The sequence below is a fragment of the Aquila chrysaetos genome, chromosome 3 (genome assembly GCF_900496995.4).
Source record: "Aquila chrysaetos chrysaetos chromosome 3, bAquChr1.4, whole genome shotgun sequence".
In the NCBI taxonomy this organism is placed as follows: Eukaryota; Metazoa; Chordata; class Aves; order Accipitriformes; family Accipitridae; genus Aquila; species Aquila chrysaetos.
The window spans coordinates 15,025,631-15,046,118 of record NC_044006.1 but is presented as its reverse complement, the minus strand read 5'-3'; the positions used below and the strand labels follow the sequence as shown (position 1 = coordinate 15,046,118).

The 20,488-nt window shown below is 45.3% G+C and overlaps 1 protein-coding gene across 5 annotated transcripts in view; it reads right to left on the bottom strand.

Annotated features, from left to right (window-relative positions):
• The window catches only part of TOX2 (TOX high mobility group box family member 2), a 157,992-nt gene that overhangs the window by 46,012 nt on the left and 91,492 nt on the right, over positions 1-20,488 (bottom strand). For 4 of the 5 annotated variants that reach the window (XM_030009980.2, XM_030009986.2, XM_030009981.2 and 1 more), the window contains exon 3: positions 19,526-19,771. The exons of the other annotated variant lie outside the window; for it this stretch is intronic. In XM_030009980.2, the coding sequence (XP_029865840.1) occupies positions 19,526-19,771 (246 nt within the window). The remainder of the gene's footprint in view (positions 1-19,525; positions 19,772-20,488) is intronic. 5 annotated transcript variants of the gene reach the window in all.

The following is a 20,488-nucleotide window of genomic DNA, read 5'->3' as shown; positions in this document are numbered from 1 at the left end:
GAAGGAAACTCCTGACCTATGGGAAGAATTTGGTTCATGTCACTTTAGCAAGCACCAGGTTTCATGGGCAAGTGCCAATGTTTCCTTTTAAAATTCTCCCTCAACTGCATGGGATTGATGCAAAGTTCAAGACGTGCCTTATTTCCTCCACGGCTGGACATGAATGGACCTACTCATTTCGGTGATGCCATCTGCTAGGATGTTCTGTCACTCTTCTAAGTTTCTTGATTACACTGACTGTCCCAGAGGGCAGGATATACGCTGTGTATATTCATAGCTCCTGCTTGTATGTCACCAGAGGTTACCCTCACCCCGTGAACATACAGTTCTATGTGGCTAACCCATCCAGGGCTGAGCTGCAGCACCGTAGCACAGACTAGGCACTTGGCTGCCTCAACCCTTCAGAAACACAAGCTGAAGACAAGAAACCTCCCTTGATGCACAACTGCAGGGTCTTGTCCTGCTGCTTTGCCTTTGCAGTCAATGTTTGCAGAGGGATGATGCACCAAGGAATATCCGTTCCTGTGATAACAGCAGGAATGCTGCCATGTTCCTTTCTTGTGTATCAGGTGAAGAGGTTGCAAACTGCAGCTATCTCCCATCCCTCCAGCCCCTTCCCTCTTGCATCCCAGTCACTGCTCATCCCGCACCACCAGTGCCTGTCCACTGGAGACCAAGACTGGTTGCCCACAACAGGATCTCACTCCTAATTTTAGCTGCTCCTCGTCATGTTCATGTCTACTCATGTGTCTTCAGTGTGTAGCAAAGACAGAATGTGAATTTTTTTATTAACCTTCACTTTCAATATGCAACTGTTCCTTTCCACTGAAGAGCTGGAAAATTAACATCCATGCAAACAGAGGCACCTAAAATGTGGACTAATGCATCTAGGTTGGGTGTCTGTCTAGTCCTCCTCACATCCCTACGGAGACATTCGCTTCATCCCAGGGTAGGTATTTCAGACAGGTCCAATGAATCACACTCCAGAAGTGCCTCTTCACTGTCAAAAAAACCTGGGTGACTAATTCAGGCTTGGTGAGTGACTCCCATCCCTGGTATCACTCCACAAAGTTGGCTTATTAATGTAGGCATTTTCCACCTTTGCAATGTTTTTAACAATGTTAAACAAAGTGTAACAAAATAGTCTCAATGGTTAGTATTTTTTATACTCCTGACTCAACACTGACACTGCCCTGCACTTGGCAATCTTATTCTAGGCTTTGGCTGGAAAACCTGTTTTTTCACAAACAGAATTTTTTTCCTAAGGACTCTGTAAGCTACTATCTCTTAAAGACTTTTCATAACTCCCTTGTCAGACCCTCCAGCAGGAAGGGCACTGTCTGTACTCAGTGCCTCTGGCCCAATCTCCATCAGGGCAGGGGATTTCTCCTTCTTTCCTCTATCTCCATGTTCTTAGTCTTTTTGGCTTTAAAGAAGTCACTTAAATGTCTATTTGTACTATGACCAGCTGTCCTCTGTTTTCCCCATGGTGGGCTATTAGATGTTGCGTATGCAGGCTCAGAGCAGTCAGCTCAAAGGCAATGTACTTTCTCAATAAAACCAATTCTGCCAACCTCAAAAATACTTGCTGCTCCATGGTGCCCCTTATCAGGTGTCCTGGACTCCTGATATCACATAATGTTTCTTTGCTGGTCAAAGCACCATCCTGCAGGACCAGCTTCCCATTCCCCCCAGAACAGGTAACTTCACAGCACTGACCCCAAAGGAAAGGCTTTGGAGCCAAGCCTTACAATCCCATAAACCAGACACATGCTCAAGTCTTGTCTACTTAGTGGCACTGTTGGCTACACTAATTTCATGCTGAATTCAAAGTGGCTGAGAGGTCCACTCTGCTCATGTTAAATATTTGCATTTCTATTCAGTGACAAATACAGGGAAGAAGTGAACTAGGAAAAGGCTTCTTGGAGGAAATAGTAAGCCCAACCTTCCTTGAGCTAATGCTGTTTTCCATAACTTTGGCTCTCAGCTCTTGGCAAGACTGACACGTCTTTGTGTAAGGGAGAATCAAGCTCATAAGGTCTGGTTGGAATATGTATTGATTTTAATGATCCACGTTTTTTAAATTACTGTGTATTATGTACTACAAAGGAGCCATCTTGCTACAGCCATAATTGTAGTTATTCGTCTAATTTTTCCGCAGTGAACTTTCAGTATAAGCTATAACTGAAGTCCAGTTATTATTATTCATGGTGTACATGGCATCAGAGTGTGCCAAGTGATTGATAGGGTGTTAAAAATGTTACTGGCTGCTTCTTCACACCTATTTATTGTAATCATATGGCCAACTTCCCACACAACATAAACACTGCAAAAATGTAAATACAATGGAATATGATTTAAAGTTATTGCAAGTACCCCACTTGCAACTCCTCACAGCGACCTCCAGCTGGAGAGCCAGCTTCACTTCCACAGACGCACCCTCCAAGGACAGCTGACAGGTGAGTTCAGCATCACCCAGAGGACACAAGAGCAAAAATATCTGGTTGTAATAACTAAAACCTTTGACCATTCATGGGCAACAGTAAAAATCAACATGAAATTCACAGGGACTAGCACTTCCAGAGAAGTGCAGTACTTCCTAGTGAATGGCTCAAATAAATCAGCATGGCTGAATTGTTGCTGACTGCACTAAATTCATTGTACTGTATATGACTTTTCTACTTCAGTGAGAAAGCAAAGCAAAAGGGAATGAAGCAAACTGTCACTCAGGAGAATTCCAGCTCCAATCGACCATTATGGATCAGGAAATCCAAATTTTCAAAGGGGCCTCAATTTAGTCCTAGATTTTTGAGGCATTAAGACCCAAAGCATAAAATCAAAAGGCAGGACTACCACAGACAAAAGTTCTCCTGTGCAGACCTGAAGTTAGTGTACAACAGCAGTGTGTACAGACGTGCACTTGCAAACCATTCCTCAGTTGTGTGAGGAGCTTGAAAATGCAGCTCTGTATGATCCTAGCAGATTCAGGCTTTTTCCTCTGAAATTCTTCAGAAATTCACATCAGGGAAGCTCTATCAGGTCACACTTCATCAATGCTCTGTGACTCTGAGAAGCCAGAGGAAAACTACTTTTAAAAGTCCTCCTTGCTGGACTTTGTACTATTTCACATGAGACTCCCTTCCACAACCAGCTTAATGTTACAGATCTTTACTGCAAAATGAATACCCACTGGCTTAGCAGAGGAAATGTTTACAGACCCATGCCGCGTAGCCACACATGGACACATTCCATACATCAGCAGTGGTATTGCTCTTCCACTTGGCATTAATACAATACCCTCATCAGGGCATAATACTTGGTGCTGAACGTCGGCTTCCATCCCTTCAGGAACTGGATTTTTGCCTTGTAAAACAGCATGGCAGAGCCACAGATGCTGAATTATAAAAGAAGGATGTTCAAAATCAGCTGTACGCCGGGTGCAACAAGGATCTCTAATCCGCCTTGCAAATTCCCTGACACAGTTTGTACGGGTCCCTAGCACAACCAGGACTCCGCCAGTTCAGTCTTTGCTTTTGTGGAAGGATTAAAAAACCTTTTTCTTTCTGTCTTGGCCTCTACTGTTTGGATTTAATTCTTAGGGCAACTCTTGCTTAGGCACTCTGTAGAGCATCTACTGGCCACCATGGCGGGGCTGAAGTTCTGCTGGCAACAAGCTGCCACTGAAGAAGCAATGACCCCCCCAGAAGGACAAAGCAGAGCAAGAAGCGCTTGGTCCTCTAGGCGAGCTGACGGGATGGAGGCAATAAGAGGACCCATAAGTACAGATCTTTCTGTCCTTCAATCTGCAGTGCGGATGCATTAAAATGTAACTGCTTCTTCAGTTATAGCTGCCTGGCATCTAAGACACCCCAGTGAGAGCCCCGTAGTCACTTCTCGGGCCATGAAGACAATTCTGTCTCTAGCAAATATCTGCTCAATGCCCAGACCATCTCAGAGCTCTATGGTGTGGTTCATTTCTGGACATTTCTCATGGACCTCCAGACCTTCTGTGTCCCTAAGAGAGGCCTGATTGTACCCTCAGCTCTGTTATAGGAAAAATGAACCCAAATGTATGTTCTGGGACAGTTGCAAGGGGAGCTAGGTTGTGTTCCCCACAAATCCTGTCATGAAACATAAACTTAAAAAGGAATGGATTTCCCAAAAGAGAGAACTTAGCCGACACTACCCATCAAATCAAAACCAGCTGGCTGTGGAAGCTGAGTGGTGGCCTGCCTCGTCATGCTGGGTGAGAAGGCAGGTCTTTTCCACCTCATCGTGCCTGCCAAGATGTAGAAATCAAAGCAAAAACTCAACTTCAGTTTCTGATACCAGCTTTGGGTTTTGTGGGGGACAGCTGGGAAGGGAATGTGTCCTAGCTATCCCATTTTCACCTCTTTTCCCCTCTTGCAAGAACTGGATGTTCTCAGTTCAGCTTAACATGAACATGAAAGTTAACAGGACTTGTCTTGAAAGGAAAGTGATTTTACTGCAGGTAAGCATGCCGCCTCCTCCTTCAGATTAATGCTAACCAGATGGCCAACTGTCTGTAGACTGTTGCTAAAAAACACAGGCAGAAATAATCAGAGAGTCTCTAGGACAGACACAGAAAACTGATATAGAACTGGAAACATGCCATGAAAAAGCCCAACTAGCGAGAAACTTGGAGCTGTGTGCAGGATTGTCTCTAGCACTGGGCAGAAACCTTCTGTGATAAAGCAGGTGGATTGGCAATGGCAGATGGATGTTTTGCACTAAGAACATGAAACCTGCGCTGTGTTAACAACAGGAGCTCAGCTCTTCCAGAGACCATTTCTGCACATGCAAACCAGGCGCACATGAAAAATGCACCTTCAAAGACGTGGCTTGCAAAGGCTGATCTATCCCAATGGGTTGGCACCAGTACGAGCTGGAAAAGAGCAATGGGACAGACCTTCTCTTTGCATTACAGAAAACAAAGTTGATGAGATACATAAAAAATGTTTCAAGTAATAAGAAGTTATTAATGCTACAAGGTTTAATTTGGGAATGTGTCCAAATCTCCATCCCTACCCTGTCAAGGTAAAGAGGATCCAAGCTTTGGATGGCGTTGCTATGTAGCAAGGACAGCAGAATCAGTATTGATTCAGTCATTGTTTTTTAACAATGGTCTACGGCAAAATCAGTAGGCGCAAAGTGTTAACCGGAGCCCAAAGCAGACATGGCCTGGTTCCACCGCACCTTTCCCTGAATGAGACATGGTACGGGTGAGATGGGACCTGGTGCTCCCCAGTTTCAGATTAATTCCAGTTAGAAATCAGCTTTGGATTTATTACATGTAACAACTGCCTCCTCCTCTCCACCAACATGCATTTTAACATCTACTACAGCAACTCCCCATGTATTTTGGTAGATCCATGAGCATTTTAAAAATATCTTTTTGGTGTTTTCATTTTCACCCTCACTCTCAGTAAGTCCCAGACTTTATCTTGGCCTGTGTGGAAAAAAGTATTCCCTGTTATTGCTCTGAACTTCCAAATCTCAATTCCCATGAAGTTTCCCTGTTAAGGGACATTCCTGATATAGCTGTTCTCGCTTTTTTGTTCTATGCACTGTTATAATTTCAATTATTTTATTCACCTCCTTCTTAAACTTAGCATCTGCCATTGTAGAGGAGCTTTTCAGGCCCATGATAATGTCTGTTTCTATTATTTGAGACTCTTGTTTTTTCCTTCTCCTTCTTGCCTGACACGGGCTGACCAGCACAGTAAATAGTGTACAACTCTCCAACACCGCACCACCCCCCCCCGCCCCAAATTTTTCCTGTCCTTTAACACCTTGTCCCTGTGCAGGGTTTTTTGGGGGAGCAGCCCATGTGCTTTCTGGCAGTTAATTCAGAGCATTGCAAGCTTTACGAGTAGTGAATATTTTTCCCCTCAACATGCATTAATTCAACACTTATCAATACTGAATAAACTGCCTTGCAGTCCATTTCCCTCCTATGTTTAAATCTCTCTGAATTCCCTTTCTCCTGTCCCAAATATATCCAATTTCTTTGTGTCACCCTCAAATTTTATTCCTCACTGCCTATATCCAGCATTGTTAATAAAAAAGCATAAACAACACAGCATCCAGGAAAACAACAAAACCTTGGGAGGCCCCCCCCAAATCATTATATGCATGGGTCTTTAATCATTACTTTTTCTAATGTTAGCCAAACAACATAATAAAGAACAGGAGAGATTGGCAAAAAGTGCTTCTCCTCTACAGAAGATGTCCTGGGTCAGGACAGCCACACCGTGATTGACCTCGCTCTTTGCTATTCCCTTTTCTTGCTGCAGCACCTCAAATCGCCCCAAATTCCTCCACCTCTGTCACCGCAAGGAGAAGGCATGTTCTTCCCAGCCACCCCACGAGCTCCACTTGCTCTGCTACCAATTTCCGCAGAAAGCAGATGGGAGGGGTATCGGTCAGTGGGGGCAACCGTGTCCAACGCAGCCCCGAGTGGCAAGGGCACGATGTCCATCACGGGGCTGCCCATGTTGGCCACTACATAGCTGGCTTTGGACTCCAACTCCAAAGCAACAACCGACGTAAAAGCAGCAGGCTTCAGACAAAATAACATTAGTGCCTCTCCGCTGGGTGCCTGCCCTGGGTGCTGCGCTGCTGGTGGCTGGAGGGGAAGGGAGCAGATCCTGCTCCCTCTAACAGCACCATGGTGTCTAACAGCTGCCTATTGCAGGTTACAGGACATCTCGATCCATAATGAGAAATGCCCACTGCAAGAGAGATAAGTGAGAAGTATAACGCTGGCAATTTCTACAGATGTTGAAGAATTGCAGCAATACACTTCTCCCTCCCTTGTGCAGCCGTTTGGAGAGACCAAACAATTTCCATGGTGTAAACGAAAGGTTCCTAATGGGATTCTGCAGAGCTGGGAGACAAATATAACAGCCATGCAGAGCATTAAGGAATGCTTTCCAGCCAGCAGAGCCAAAGTGAAACACTCGGACATATAACATTACTGACTGGCTCGCTGCCATGCATCAGATGCAGAAACATTTTTCTCTTTCTGTGACAAGCTGCATCTGTAGCAATCATTATAATTTCTCTTGACATTGCATCGCACACCTCTTCACAGAGGCAGGACTCAAGTAGCATTCTTCATTTCAATGGTAACTTTGATTTTTCTGGGCTATGGGGATGTAAAGCGTTTCAGCCTGTACCACTAAGGCAGAAGGGAGGACTGCCAGGACCTGTGTTTTTCAGGATGTGCTTCACAGCTTCAACACTTTTGGTCTTCTGGGGGGGTCTGAATTTGGCAGCTGGACCTACCCAGGTTCACACCCACCCCACCAGTAAAATGCAGGCAGAGATTGGGATGTTTGTTGAAGAAAGTGAAATCTGACTCAAGATTCATGTTTGTGTTCTCCCTTGCTCTCCACTGTCATTCACACTAACAGCAAACTCCACTGAGTCCACAGGCAGGAGAAAACTCCTCTGAAAAGGCTAGGATTACCATTTATATTTACCAGCTGAGGAAATCCTACCTACCAATTAGAAACCATTTCTCCCTTCACTCCGAGTGATCAGCTGAGTGACTGATGTAGCTCTTTGATCTCCTCATTGCATAACAAAGCCTGTTACAGCCTATTATTTTTATTGTAAGCATTTTCTGTTATTTGCCTCTAAAAACAGCTGCCATTTAAATAATAAAAGAAGACTTACTCAACGTGCACACACCTACAGCAGTGAATAGTCATCATAACTTCTACAGCTGAAACAAAAGCCGTGGAAATTTCCACCCTTTTGTGCTCTCCTGCCCCGGGCGTATGCTGGCGGCAGCCGAGCTGCAGGGATGGCACCAACTCTGCCTCCAAAACCAGCCACTGCATGGCCATTTGGGTATGAAACTTCTGGAAAGGCAACTGAAAGCAAGCCACGTAATGCAGCATGAGTGCTGATGGGAAATGAGCCTCAAAGTTGCACGGACCCTCCTTGGCAGCAAGGAAAATCCAGGGCAATGAGTAATTGCTGGAGCAGGTTAATGCAACCTGGTAACATGCAAAGAGGAGGCAAATGACAGCTCAGAGATAAATATGATTGATCTAAGGGATAAGGGCAATTAAAGATGGGCTGCAACATTGATCAAAATGTGCAAGATGGATGGCAAAGTGTTGCCAGACATGCTAGTTTGGTGGGATAATTGACAGCACACAGTTTTTCCTGCATCGGAGGTGCTGCTGGTTAAAACTGGCAAAAATTATTCTATTTACAGCTGCAGGATGCACTTCAAAGAAGACTTTATATTGCATCATGATGTGGGGTGTAAACACATATGGGAGCTTGAAGACTTGAAGGTGTGGGAGAGGTTATGATGCAAACTAAAAACCTTCACTTGTCTTTCGGAGGCTCTTCCACAAGGCACAGACACACAGCCACATCTCCTCATTATTCCCACGGAAACAAGCACGGATTGCAAAGTGGGGAGCATAGCATGGGACAGAAAGGACAGCAAATGAGGTGAATATATGGTGCAAGCGCCCAGTGGGATGGAGGGAGCTCCATCTCTTTGGCAAAACCACCTTCCCCGCATTAGACCGTTACTGTCAGTCCAGACAGCTGGCAATGAAAGCTCAGCTTTGTTTTGCACACCCATGCCAACAGAAGTGACAGGCAGTGAGCAAGAACAGGATGCAGGAGAAGGTGCAGAGACATGTGCCTTGGGGATTATTGCTGCCTGGAAATTATTTTCCCGTGTGTGACCCAACAAAAATAAATCCTCAGATAACCTGTACCATTGACTCATGCACAAAATAAGGCACAAAGACAGCATTTTGGGGAGGGTGGAAGCCGATTCTGGTTGATCAGCTGCTAGAGGGTTGAGCACATTCAGTAAGAGGCGAAGGAAGAAGTAAGATACTGCAGCTCTCACATGAACTTTTTGCAGTGCTGATACATACATATAGCTCAGGCTGCTGGTGAAGCACAGGTCTTGGTTAGCGGAGAGTCCCTGGAAACACATTAGTGTTTACTTACTGTTCCCAAAGGGGTTGGGGTCTCTGAGATCCAAACAGGACCTAAAACCATTGCATGAAAGACGACCAACCTTTAAGCAAAGATGGTTTGACATGGTTTATCTCATGCTGCAATTAAAGGCAAGACGTTTTGCAATGCCCCAAATAAGTTTGCATGGGCAAGAGTAATTCCAACACTTTCTGACTGTTATCTGCCTGACTGTTCAATGTTTTTATCTTTTCTAATGCTAACTTTTGGCACCATTTCCCACAGTTTTACAAATTGTGATAGGATGGAAGAAGGTGGCAGAGATGATCCCACAAGTACACCAGAGCCCAAGCAGCTGGGGAAAGCCCATACAGGCACCAACCCCCGGCTTCTGGGGCCAAGGTGACAAATCCTCCATGAGGAGACAGGGAACTGGCCACGCTGGGGCACTCTTTCCCCAAAGCCACGTCACAGACTCCAAAGAAACTCTCTTCCAAATCTCTAGTTCATTTTTCAAAGCATGTTCTCATTTGCAGGATTTTTTTGATGTGGGCAAAATTCATTTTTAACCTCACCCAGAAAAACTGTTGAAGTGGGACTGTTTGCTAAGAAGGGGAAAAAATGTAATCCTGCAGAAGTACACAACCTAAATCTAAAGGGTTAAAAGTAGGCTAAGTAACAGGCATCCATGTGCATGTCTGTATACTAGAGACAAATACATTTTAAGATCAGAATCAGTTCTTAAAAAAGATCCATCCCATACCTTGAACATATTTATTCCAGTTATTCGATATTGTTCTGAAAACCTCCTTCATGCTGTATTCATCTTATCTGCTACTGTAATTCACAGATTTTATTTCCCACTATATTTTTAATTTATATTGTGTTTTATTTATACTACTGTCTTTTACAAAACCCCAAATTTCAAAACTGACATAAGCATTACACACATAAAGTAGACTTCTTATTATCAACATGGCATAAGAGACAAAAAATGACAGGAATAAATCTTAGGCTTTATGCTGGCAAGATGTTCTGCAAAGTAAGTGACATTTCTCAGCAATACAAATTGTACATTAAAAGATAATTTTCAGAACATGATACCAGCTATGGAGTGCAGCACCATTATGCAAAGTAATATCGAAGCCGTGCTTTAGCAAATGCTGTTTTTATGTTGTACTAGTTTGGCATCAAGATTGCATCAGGTCTTGTGAGTAGACTTTGGAGTGATTAAGTTTACTGTGCACAAAAGCCAGTTATTTGGCAAACTGTCAACACAGCGTAATTGATATTTTAATTACACTACTAATACATACATGCTGTTCACAATGAGCCTTCTCGTTGGTGTTACACAAACCATGTATATATAGTACTGATTACTGTTCCAAAGAATTTTGCTTAAATGCAAACTTAAAAGCAATTGTTAACATTTTAAATTGCGATAAAAGCAAATCAAATTGTTTCGCAAATGCTTAACGGCAGGCAACATGCACCACAGTGCAAACAAGAGGGACCGTCTCACTTGACATATGTTCCGCGGATAATGCGTGCACCCTCCCGTGGTTACAGCATGGTTATTTTATGGCTGATAAGGCGACTCTTTAACTAGTGGGACTGCCCTGGAGGCACCAGCTTATCAGAAAGATAGTGACCAACTCAAGGAGAGGAAAGGAAAGATTAGGAGGACGAATTTCTATGGAATAGTTAAAAGCTGCAACACAACTGGATTGCCATGCGGCGCAGAGATGCTGCTTAATTGAAAGCGGCAGTTACACCACCTTGGGATGGGACCTGCTGCCTTTCTGGCCAAGCGATGAGTAGGGGGAGATAAACCCAGTCTGCAGCACAAAACCAAAAGGGACAAAGGCAAGAGAGACACTTCTACAGCCAGACTCACACACACACGTTGACTCCCACTGTGCAACACCCTTCCAGCATGGTACGATGTGGTGCTGTAGGTAAGAGCACTTTTTAATGCTTTCCTACACCCCCTTGCTATGGGACAGAAAGAAAAGGGTGGACACGAGCATGTAGAAGTGGCTGCAGCACGAAGAAGGATGGATGGATAAGAAGAAATCTAGATCAGGGGGTCAATGGAAAGGGAGGGGGTGTGAGTGTGAGAGCACTGTGTTTTACAGGCAGCAGATCTACTGTGCACCTCTGGCTATTACTTTGCACCTGTATATTATTCTTCTGTCTTGCCTCTGTAGGTAGTAAGTTCTCCAAGGCTGGGGTATCTCCTCCCTGTAGGTTTTGCACTGTGACAAGCACCTGTGACTCTGGCCCAGGTATGTATAATATACATGACATTACAATTGTAACAGCATGTAACTGTAGTAATAATAATGATAATAATAATAATAATAGTAGTGATGCAATAATATAAAGCAAAAATAATTTATCGGTGGATATCACAGAAAATCTCCTAAGGGTGAGACCTCCCAGAGGACGCAGTAATCCCATGTGACCCATCCTTTGAGAGGTGCCAGGCGGAATTTGTCACGTCGAGGCAGGATCCCCCCAGACAAGAATCCGGCACTGGCTGGCAGAAGCCTGCAAAGGTCAGGAATACTTTTGCTACCAAGTGCTTTGTGTGTATCGCAGGTCTCGGAGCCCACCTCCATACAGCTATGCCAAAGGGAAACTGGGCCTGAGAGGTGCCGTCCATCAGCCAAATCCTTTAGCCATCCATAAAATTTGGAGGCTGCAATCAAGCCTCTTTTCTTGGAGGATCCGGGCTGTTAGGAGGAGACTGTCTGCAGAGGGAAAACCCACTTTATAAAGCACCAAGGAGGAGATACACAAAGACATGAACAGGAGAAGCATCCTCCTCCCCCAGTTGGGTACCTACCTGCCTTTTGGAAAATCACTTCTCAAAAACCCGTTGGCCATTTCCCTACAAGTGCAACGTGCTCTCACAGCGGCAGCGCCAGCTCCCCATCTCCTCTCCCCCTCTCTGGCCCTTCTCCATGCACAGCCCTGGCCAGACACAGGCAGGAGGCATGCTGAAGTGAGGGGACTTACTATAGCATGAGACAAAAATAGGATTTCAAACTACTGGAAAAAAGCAACTTGGCTTATTGCAAAGTAAATTAATTAGTTAAGTGCTGTTGCTCTGTTGGAGGCTGACCATAGGGGATGGACCAGTGCGAAAGGGGAGCGGGGACTGCATCTGCCTCTGGAGAAGCTACTCTGGGTGGAGGTTGGGGCATCACCTTGCTGGGGATCACCAGAGGCCCAGCAGCCTCCTCTCGTGCCCTACTGAGCTGCTGAGGAGCTCTGAGAGGTGTTCAGGAAAAAAGGCAGGCTCCCATGCAAGCTCCCCACCCTGGCAGGTGAAGGTCACCCTCTCGCAGACCTGGCAGGCCAAGGTGGCACCTTGCCTTCTTCATTAAGGGAGTAAATCTTGCATTAGTGAGCAAAACCCACATCTGCTTTGCTGCTCAGCTATCACAACAGTTCACTTGTTGCTCAGCTATCACAACAGTTCACTTGTGTGAAAAGTGTATCATGACACCTTACTTTCTCGTATCTCAGAAATGGGATACCCATGGGTGAACCCAAGGACCAACCACACAAGCATACTGGCAGGAGCTTGGTCCCTCAGGTCCCCTCTTCCTATGCACAGCCCAGTCCTTGTAAGCTCTGCTGCTGTCTGAGCACTCGCAGAGCTGGGACCTGAGTGTGACTCCCATTGCCCCGATTCTCTCCCAGCAGCACTTGGCAGGGACCACTCAGAAGCATCTGCATTGGCTATGTGAAAAGAGGGGCTGCTGCTCTGCAAGGAGCTGGTACTGGTGTTCAGGATGACTGGGAAGCTCAGGAAGGACCTCTCCCATGGAAGAAGAGGACCCATACTCCCACAGGGACCTGCACTTCTGCCTGCAGGCACCAGCTCTGCACCTGCATCTCCAGCATCAGCAGTTGCTCCGAGAGCACGGGCAGGAGCAGCAGCATTCCTGCTCTCCCCAAACACAGAGCGCTCAGCCACGACGGCTAAAACTTCAGAAAGTAACTCTCCATATGTGCCCCCTCCTCTGAGAAAGCATGTTTTTGAATACATACAAGAACAATTTACTCTTTGATTGGGAATCTTGTCTGCCAGGTTCCGACCTGGAGTGAAATTTTATGACCAAGCGATAAAGCTCGGGGGGAGGCGTGGAGGGAAGAGTGCTTTCAAATGAAAATGCCAACAGATACTTAAAGCCAGAAGCATGTGTGGGTGTTGCTAAATTAAGCTCGCAAGTAGGTGGGGCAAATGCCTTAAACGAGTTTGTGAAGGTAAAATAACGTTCATTAAAAATAGAAAAACAACTGAAAAAATATCCTTTGTATTCAACTTCACACTCGTACATCATAATGTTCCAGTAAAAGCCCATTTTCCCTTGAGATAATAAAAGAATTGAATTTTTCCTTATCGGTCATCTATTTTTCTAGCTAAAGCTATTACTCCCTCTCTGCGGTTGCTAGGCAACAAGAAATATTAATAGCAGCTTTTATTAGCTTAGCTTTAGCAGTGGAGTACCAGAATGAGAAAATGGAAAACATAAATGTGTTACATAAATCTTTCAACCTTTCAGGGTTTGTGTTAGTCTCTGTTTTCATAATGATTTATTGAAGTGATGGTTCATTTATGAGAAAAAGGAGTGTGAAATAAGAAAACGGAACATTACCCTGAAGGACTGTTTGAAAATAAATAATTATAGGAGGTGAAGAAAAGCTGTTTAAAACCATTTTTCTGAGTTTTATAAAATTTAAAAAGACATATTTCTTTCATTTATTGCCTCTGAGAAAAACACTAGCAGGGAATTGCAAACAGGGCTCTGTTTAATACAAAGAACCCTTCACGTATGGTTGTATTATTACTATTTTCCACCGAGGGCTCATGTTCAGGAGTTTAGTTTTTAAATACTGAACCATTAATAAGCAGAAAGCCAAATTAGTCAAAACCTAAAGCACACAACACAAAATTGCCAGTGCAAACTTATCCAGGACTGAAACACGGGGGACTCTGCGAAGTTTTTGCTACTGGTGACACACTGCCAGCCTGTGGTTTGATGGAGCTGGCTGAGCATTGCCTGACTGCTGCTCTTGCTTGTTTGTTTATTTATTGAGGCTCTTCCGATGAGCTTGAACTTGCTCTAAAGGGCACTGCTGCATGTACGTTGCATTGGGATATAGGTTATTTTAAATAACTTATTTTAACAGGCAGTCATTCAAAATTATTGAAATATTTATGTATTGGAAGCATTTACCAACAACATGTAACTTGTATTGCCTACAGGGATCACATATTTCCAATGACTTAGATAAAAGACTGGCACATCTTACTTGGCTTTTGTGTCAACATCTAATTGGTTTCTTTCTTGTATCCTCTGTTGGAAAACTTTCAATGCTCACTGGCTCTGTACAGCCACGTCTAACTGTGTTGCCTACCACCGAGCACCGTGACCACCTTCCTAGGGCTGTACCCAGGGCGATCTAGAGAGAACTGCTGCGATTCCCACTGACTCTGGCTCAGGCTGTAAATAAGAAATGCTGCTGTGTTTAATGGGAAGCAGCAGTCTTGGGAAGTATGGGAGCTGGGGAGAGACCTGTGGAGCCAAGATTGCTGGCCAGGGGGCTGGTCTTGCAACCTGCCTGCAGGACGACCTTGCTCGAGCTCTTCTGGTGGGCACCAGAGAGGCTGCTTCTCCTTGGAGCCCTACGCCATCCCCACAGCCCGGGCATGCACCCCCAGCTCTGGGAAGGGACTACTTTTCCTTTCCATTTTTCACGCGGGAGACAGGCAGGTGTGTTATTGCTGAGTTGTTTTACTGTTTTCCCCTCTATGTTCCACAGCAAAGCCCCATAGCATTGGGAAATGGCTATTCAGGTTGCAAAGTCAAGCAGCTAACTCTTCAGGAATTTCAAGGTTGCACTCATCCTTGCTACTACAATTCACCCCCATTTACCTGTTACTCTCTCCCCTCCACATAAACAGGTTCCACAGGTAACTGAAAATTTGACACTTTTACACCATGAACGTGTATTTTCGCCACTGAAGATTTTTAATATTTTTCGAATAATCTGTTTCCACTCAACAAACTGAAACAAAGAAGTTCCAGGCTGTGGCTGCAGCCTTTTTTCACTTGCATCAGCTTGCTGTGAGCAAAAAAAAGTTATCCCACCGGGCTCAAGGAAATGTCAGCACCTTTAAAATAGTCACAAAGATCTCTCATCATGAGAAGCACCAGGAAGATGCAGATACAGGGCTAGTTGCCAGTCTCTCCAATCAAACTCTCTATACCTGCTACAAAGCCGGTGTTTGCTCATAACAGCTGCCACATGTCCAAAATGATGCTTCCCCCAAGCAAAAATACATGGCTCCACCCTAATTTCACCAGGCCATGGCAGAGCAGGAAAGGAGTAGGGTGGCTGCAGCCCCACAATTTGTGCCACGGGAAAACAGGCTGATTTTTTGGCATACCACAGCACGGCAATGTCCTTTGACCAGGCTTGGAGGAGCACAAAGTTTTGGGGTTTCCAAGCGGTGGTGGTGGGCTCTGGGCAGTGCTGTCCCCCTGACCAGGGCCTCCCGGCTCCCCCCACCCCAGCACAGCACCCAGGTACCAGGCACTGTCCCACCTGATAAGCAGACATACCCCCAGCCCGCTCAGCCGCTATCTAATATTTATGGAAATATGTTTTGCGCTGCATTGGAGATTCTTGGGCTCTGACCTTGATCGCCCTTTGTTTCTGTCAAATATGTTCTGCCAAATCCCTTCTGAAATCTCATTTATTCACAGCAGCTCCTTAACCCAGCGGGCACCCCACCGTGCCGGCGATCACCGCCGATTCATGGTGTTTCTCTGCCCCTTCCCCTGCTTTCCCCCACATCCCCATGGCCCCCTGATCCCGGGCCCAGTGTGGCCCCAGCCCAGCAGGTCTCCCTGTGGATCCCCGGAGGGCTCAGCAGCTGCTTGTCCACACTGTAACACTGCTGGGATGTTCACAGTGGGCAAAGTCACTCTCTTACCAAGGAAAACATCTTTTTTCCTCTTTGATTATTTTTTCCTAAATACCTCCACTTCTGAATGACAATCACATCTCTTCTATTTTCTTTCCCTCCTGCCATTCCTTCTCTTTCCCTCCTCTTTCCTTCCTCTTTTCCCATAGCAAAAGAGAGGACAGTACCAAAAAAAATAATGCACTGTATTAAGAATTTTCTGTTTGTTTTTTGTCACCAACACAAAAAATAACATGTCTTCCTCAAACAAGCCAGCCCTGCCTCCTCCCCAGCCTTCCTGCACCCCGCTCCATCGGTCCTCCTAATGTCACGTTTTCTGCCATCTCTTTGCCTACTCTTGTCCATCCACCCCTGCTTCTCTCCTCTCCAGCTCCCTGCACCCTACCTTCAGTGTTTGAAAACTCCCTTAACTTCTAAAAAACTGATGGGGAAAAAAAAAAAAAAGGAAATAAAGTGACAAAAGCAGCAGTGAAGAACCATGTTATGTAAATGTAGAGCTGGTCCACGGGGCACAGCAAAGTGCGCAGAGGTCGGTGGCATGGAGGGTGTTCTGGATGACAATGCTGAAGGGATAAGGAGGTGATGATGGTTTTGTTTTTTTCCCATCAGGGTACAGCTGCTTTGCTTGAATGAGGGGCTCCAGCTCCTGATACCCCATGGCTGGGGTCTGGCATGCAGCAAATCTACCTTCACTCTCCAGCTCTCATCCTGCCATGGGAATTTCTGCACTGATTTAAACTTGCTCTGACTTGGTATTCATCTGCATAATGGGAGCAGCAGCCTCTTCCCTTGCAGAGGGACTGGAAGGCTTAATTCAATATAAGGATAATGTTGGTACATCCCAGGACAAGAGACACACCAAAGAGTACAGCAACCTGCACCTGTATTTTCCTTATTCACTTCTGAGCTGCAGAGGAAAATACCAATCCCCATTGCTCTCAGCGAGTCAGCTCATGTCTTTTCAGCAGGTCGAGATTTTTTCATGAGGATGCCTTAAAAAAATCCCAAGCCTCAATCTACATTAATAGAGGAAAAGTCTGACCAATGTCTAAACATTTTACCTTGAATTGATTGTCATTTGTCACTGTATTCAAACCAAAAGACATGGCAGCCAAGGCAGGAAATAGCTGTATATGCAAAAACCAGTATGAACTACAGCAAAGAGCAGCAGCAGCAAGGAGAGAGGCTCCCAGCTCCAGCATCTGCATGAGCAACATCGGTCCTGGAACAAAGACAAAACCTCCGCACGCCTCCTCCGCAGTGCTCCGGCAAGGCTCGCTCCCAGCCTCGCTTCCTATCACTACCCGTGCGGCAATAAATCCTCTCTTTTTGGAAGTGTTAGCAAACAAGCCCCTTTCTTGATTTGGAGGCTTCCTGCTGCAAACACCCACCCAAAGGTGGTTGCCTTTCGGGCAGAGTTGTAGCACGTTGTGCACCCTGCGCCGTTGTGCAGCGATGCCTAAAGCACGGCTGGCTTCATGGGGCGACCACCAAGTGGGCTATGGTTCGATGGGCACGTGGGCAGGATGTATTAACCACATGAGTCTAAAAATCTGCTCTGTCTCCGGGATTTTATTGTGTTCTCATGTGCATGTGCTGCTCCCATTACCACTAACAGGAGTTATATGTGTGTGATGGGACGAACCCTGCTGTCGTGGGCTGGTGCTGGAGTAAGGGGAGACTTGATTTGGGCATCCAAAAAAAGGGGGCTAGAAGGTGTTACCTTTCAGTGGGAGAAGTCTGATGGCATGGAAAAAAGGCTTTGACAGGAGGGTAAGGCAGGATTTAATTTTGACCTAAAATCGCAACACAGTTCACTCCTTGATCTACTTCCTTTGCTGCTGGGACCTCTGAAGATGTATTACAGCTCCAAGGGTTTCTGCTCAAAACTAAACAGTTTCAATTCACTGTCGGCTGGAAAATTCAGGGTTCACTGGATTTTTTATTTTCGTGGTAAGGGGCAAACAAATCTTAATCTCTCTATTCTACGTTTACAGCCCACTAAGCCCCCTTCTTATCTTCTCTGGCTCAGTCCTGATTTATTGTCACGATGCTGCATTTGTAAAACAGTACCATAAAGTAAGAAAGAGAACATTTCCCAAGGACTACTCCAAAATAAATTATTTTAGACGTACAGAAGCTGCTTAATAAATCCAACTATTCTTGTTTCTTTAGGTATTTTAGAAAGTGATTTATAAGTGCAATATCACCTCTCAAAAATGAGACAATCAACACAGGATAAAATTATCGTGTTATGAAAATAGGGGTCAGGCAAAGGGGCTGTGCTTTAAATGAAACCAGGGAAAAATATTTCAAGTGAAATTGACTCTTTTTGTCTCAGAAATGAATGTTTTAATCACCTAAGAACCTAAAAGCTAACACAGAGGCCTAAGTAATATTTAATTCCATAGAAATATGCCTCTGTTCAATATTGATGGGCAGAACACAATATTTTTCTTAAACACACTAACAATGAAACTTTGAGACACATCAAGACTTTAGAAAGCCTTGGGATTTTCCTAGACTAAGATAATATCCTATTTAAATATTTAAATATCACTACCTTTCAGACCGTTATCTATTCAAGCAATCAACACCAAATGTTCTCCAGCTAGTGCAGTGGCAGACTCGCAGGCATACTCTTTAAGTAAAATTAACTCTGATATTGATGCCATCCAACGGCACCCATGAAAATCAATGATCTTAAGAGAGAAACAATGTAGAGAACTAACCATAGGGCTAAATCTGCTAAAGAGGAAAATATTGTTAAACAGCAACAGTATTAATTCAATACCACTGTCAAAATCAAGTCACAACCTTTCCTCGGTGCTGCTGATATAGAAGCATCGTAAGGTCTAATTAGCCCTGAAGTTTCTTCCCAGAGCTGCACTTTACTTCATTACCCCTGCCTTATTTATTCTTACAGAAGAGTCATTTGAAACTTCGCAAGGTATCCCCTTGCCACGGCGTGAGCCAAGAGGCAATTTGAATTTGCAAGTGCAAGGAGGGATCTTGTTCCCCTTGAAATCAATCGGACAGCTTTTCCTTCATGGAGCATCCGTGCTCCTCCTGCTGATGCCACCGGGGCCACCTTGGCAGCAGGACTCAGGGGTGATGGGCTGGGGGCTTTTCCCAGTGGGAGAAAGGATGCAGGGCGTGGGGGTTATGAACTAGGGGCTTTGGCTGGTCACCTTCACGTGGGGGATGGAGCATATGCACTTTGCTCGGTTCAGTGAGGATGTTACGTACACGGAGGAAAACAACATTTCCCCCTGCTCTTGAGGGCTTAATAAGGCTCAGGAAGACACCAAACTGGAAACAAAATTGCCACCATGCGCACGGCCACACAGGTGACTGCAGCATCTGCCACCGCACCCTGACCCTGGCGGGCAGCGAGGCTGGGCTGTGTCACCAGCTTTTCCCAACCCCCGCTGCAAACATCTCATCGTTAAAGTCCTTCTACATTCAATTGACTCATAACTCAAAATACAGAGTGGCTTTAATGAAAGACAGTAAGAGGGGAAAGTCACTGACCGTGGGTAGCTGGCTGGAGAGAAGATGCCCATCCTGACTCAACATGTTGGAGACCATGATGGCCGGCAGGTCCATGTTCTGGTAGGGGTACGCTGGTATCAGGCTGTTTGGAGGGAGGCTATGGCACAGGGAGTGATATCCAGTTTCGTGGTCCACCAAGTGCAGGAGGGAAGGGTCGGGGAGATTAGGAGGTGTTATGGGAGGGATCTCATAGTCTTCATTATTCTCATTCTGACCGTTATACGTCTAAAACATGAAAAAGACATTTTGCAACACGTCACTGCCTTGTTGCTTCAGCAGAGAAAAGCGATTATTTGTGTAAGAAATACAAAAGCACATTCCAGCGAAAATGGTTTTGTTTTAATAAAAAAGACATCTCTAGTCCCAGACACCAGCAGGTTGTATCTAGGTAGGAGCCAGGTAGTGAGTTTGGCAGCACTGCACTGTCTGTCAGGGACACCACGGGTCCTCGCACACCTCAGATCTGCCTGGGGCATCCCCACTGCTCTCCTCTCCCACGCTGCATCCCTCTAGCACATTTTTAGCTTGCCAAAACCTCAGCAGAAACCTCCGCGCCCAGATCGCAGCCAGGTGAGCTATGCTTGCAGAGCCCACAGCCACGAAGGAGCATGGCCGTTTCCCAACCAGCTGCTGCATTTTTAAGTCAAAGTCCCTCCCTGGGCACCCAGCTCAGCTCTTACAGTATCTACAGTTTGTATTTTCGAGAGTTTTTATGAGAATTAGCTCCGTAGAAATAACTGATACTTGGGAACAAGATTCCCGTTGATTCCTCACAAACTCCAGCACAGAAGCTTCACCCGGGGAGGGAGGTTTGGAAACAAAGCTGTCACTTTTTAAAAAATCCTTTAAAGAAAGCCTGCATGACTTCACCACACATGGAGGTTTGTCCTTCCTTATATCCTCATCCAAATTTCATTTGGAGAAGTGTTCCCTCTCCTCCCT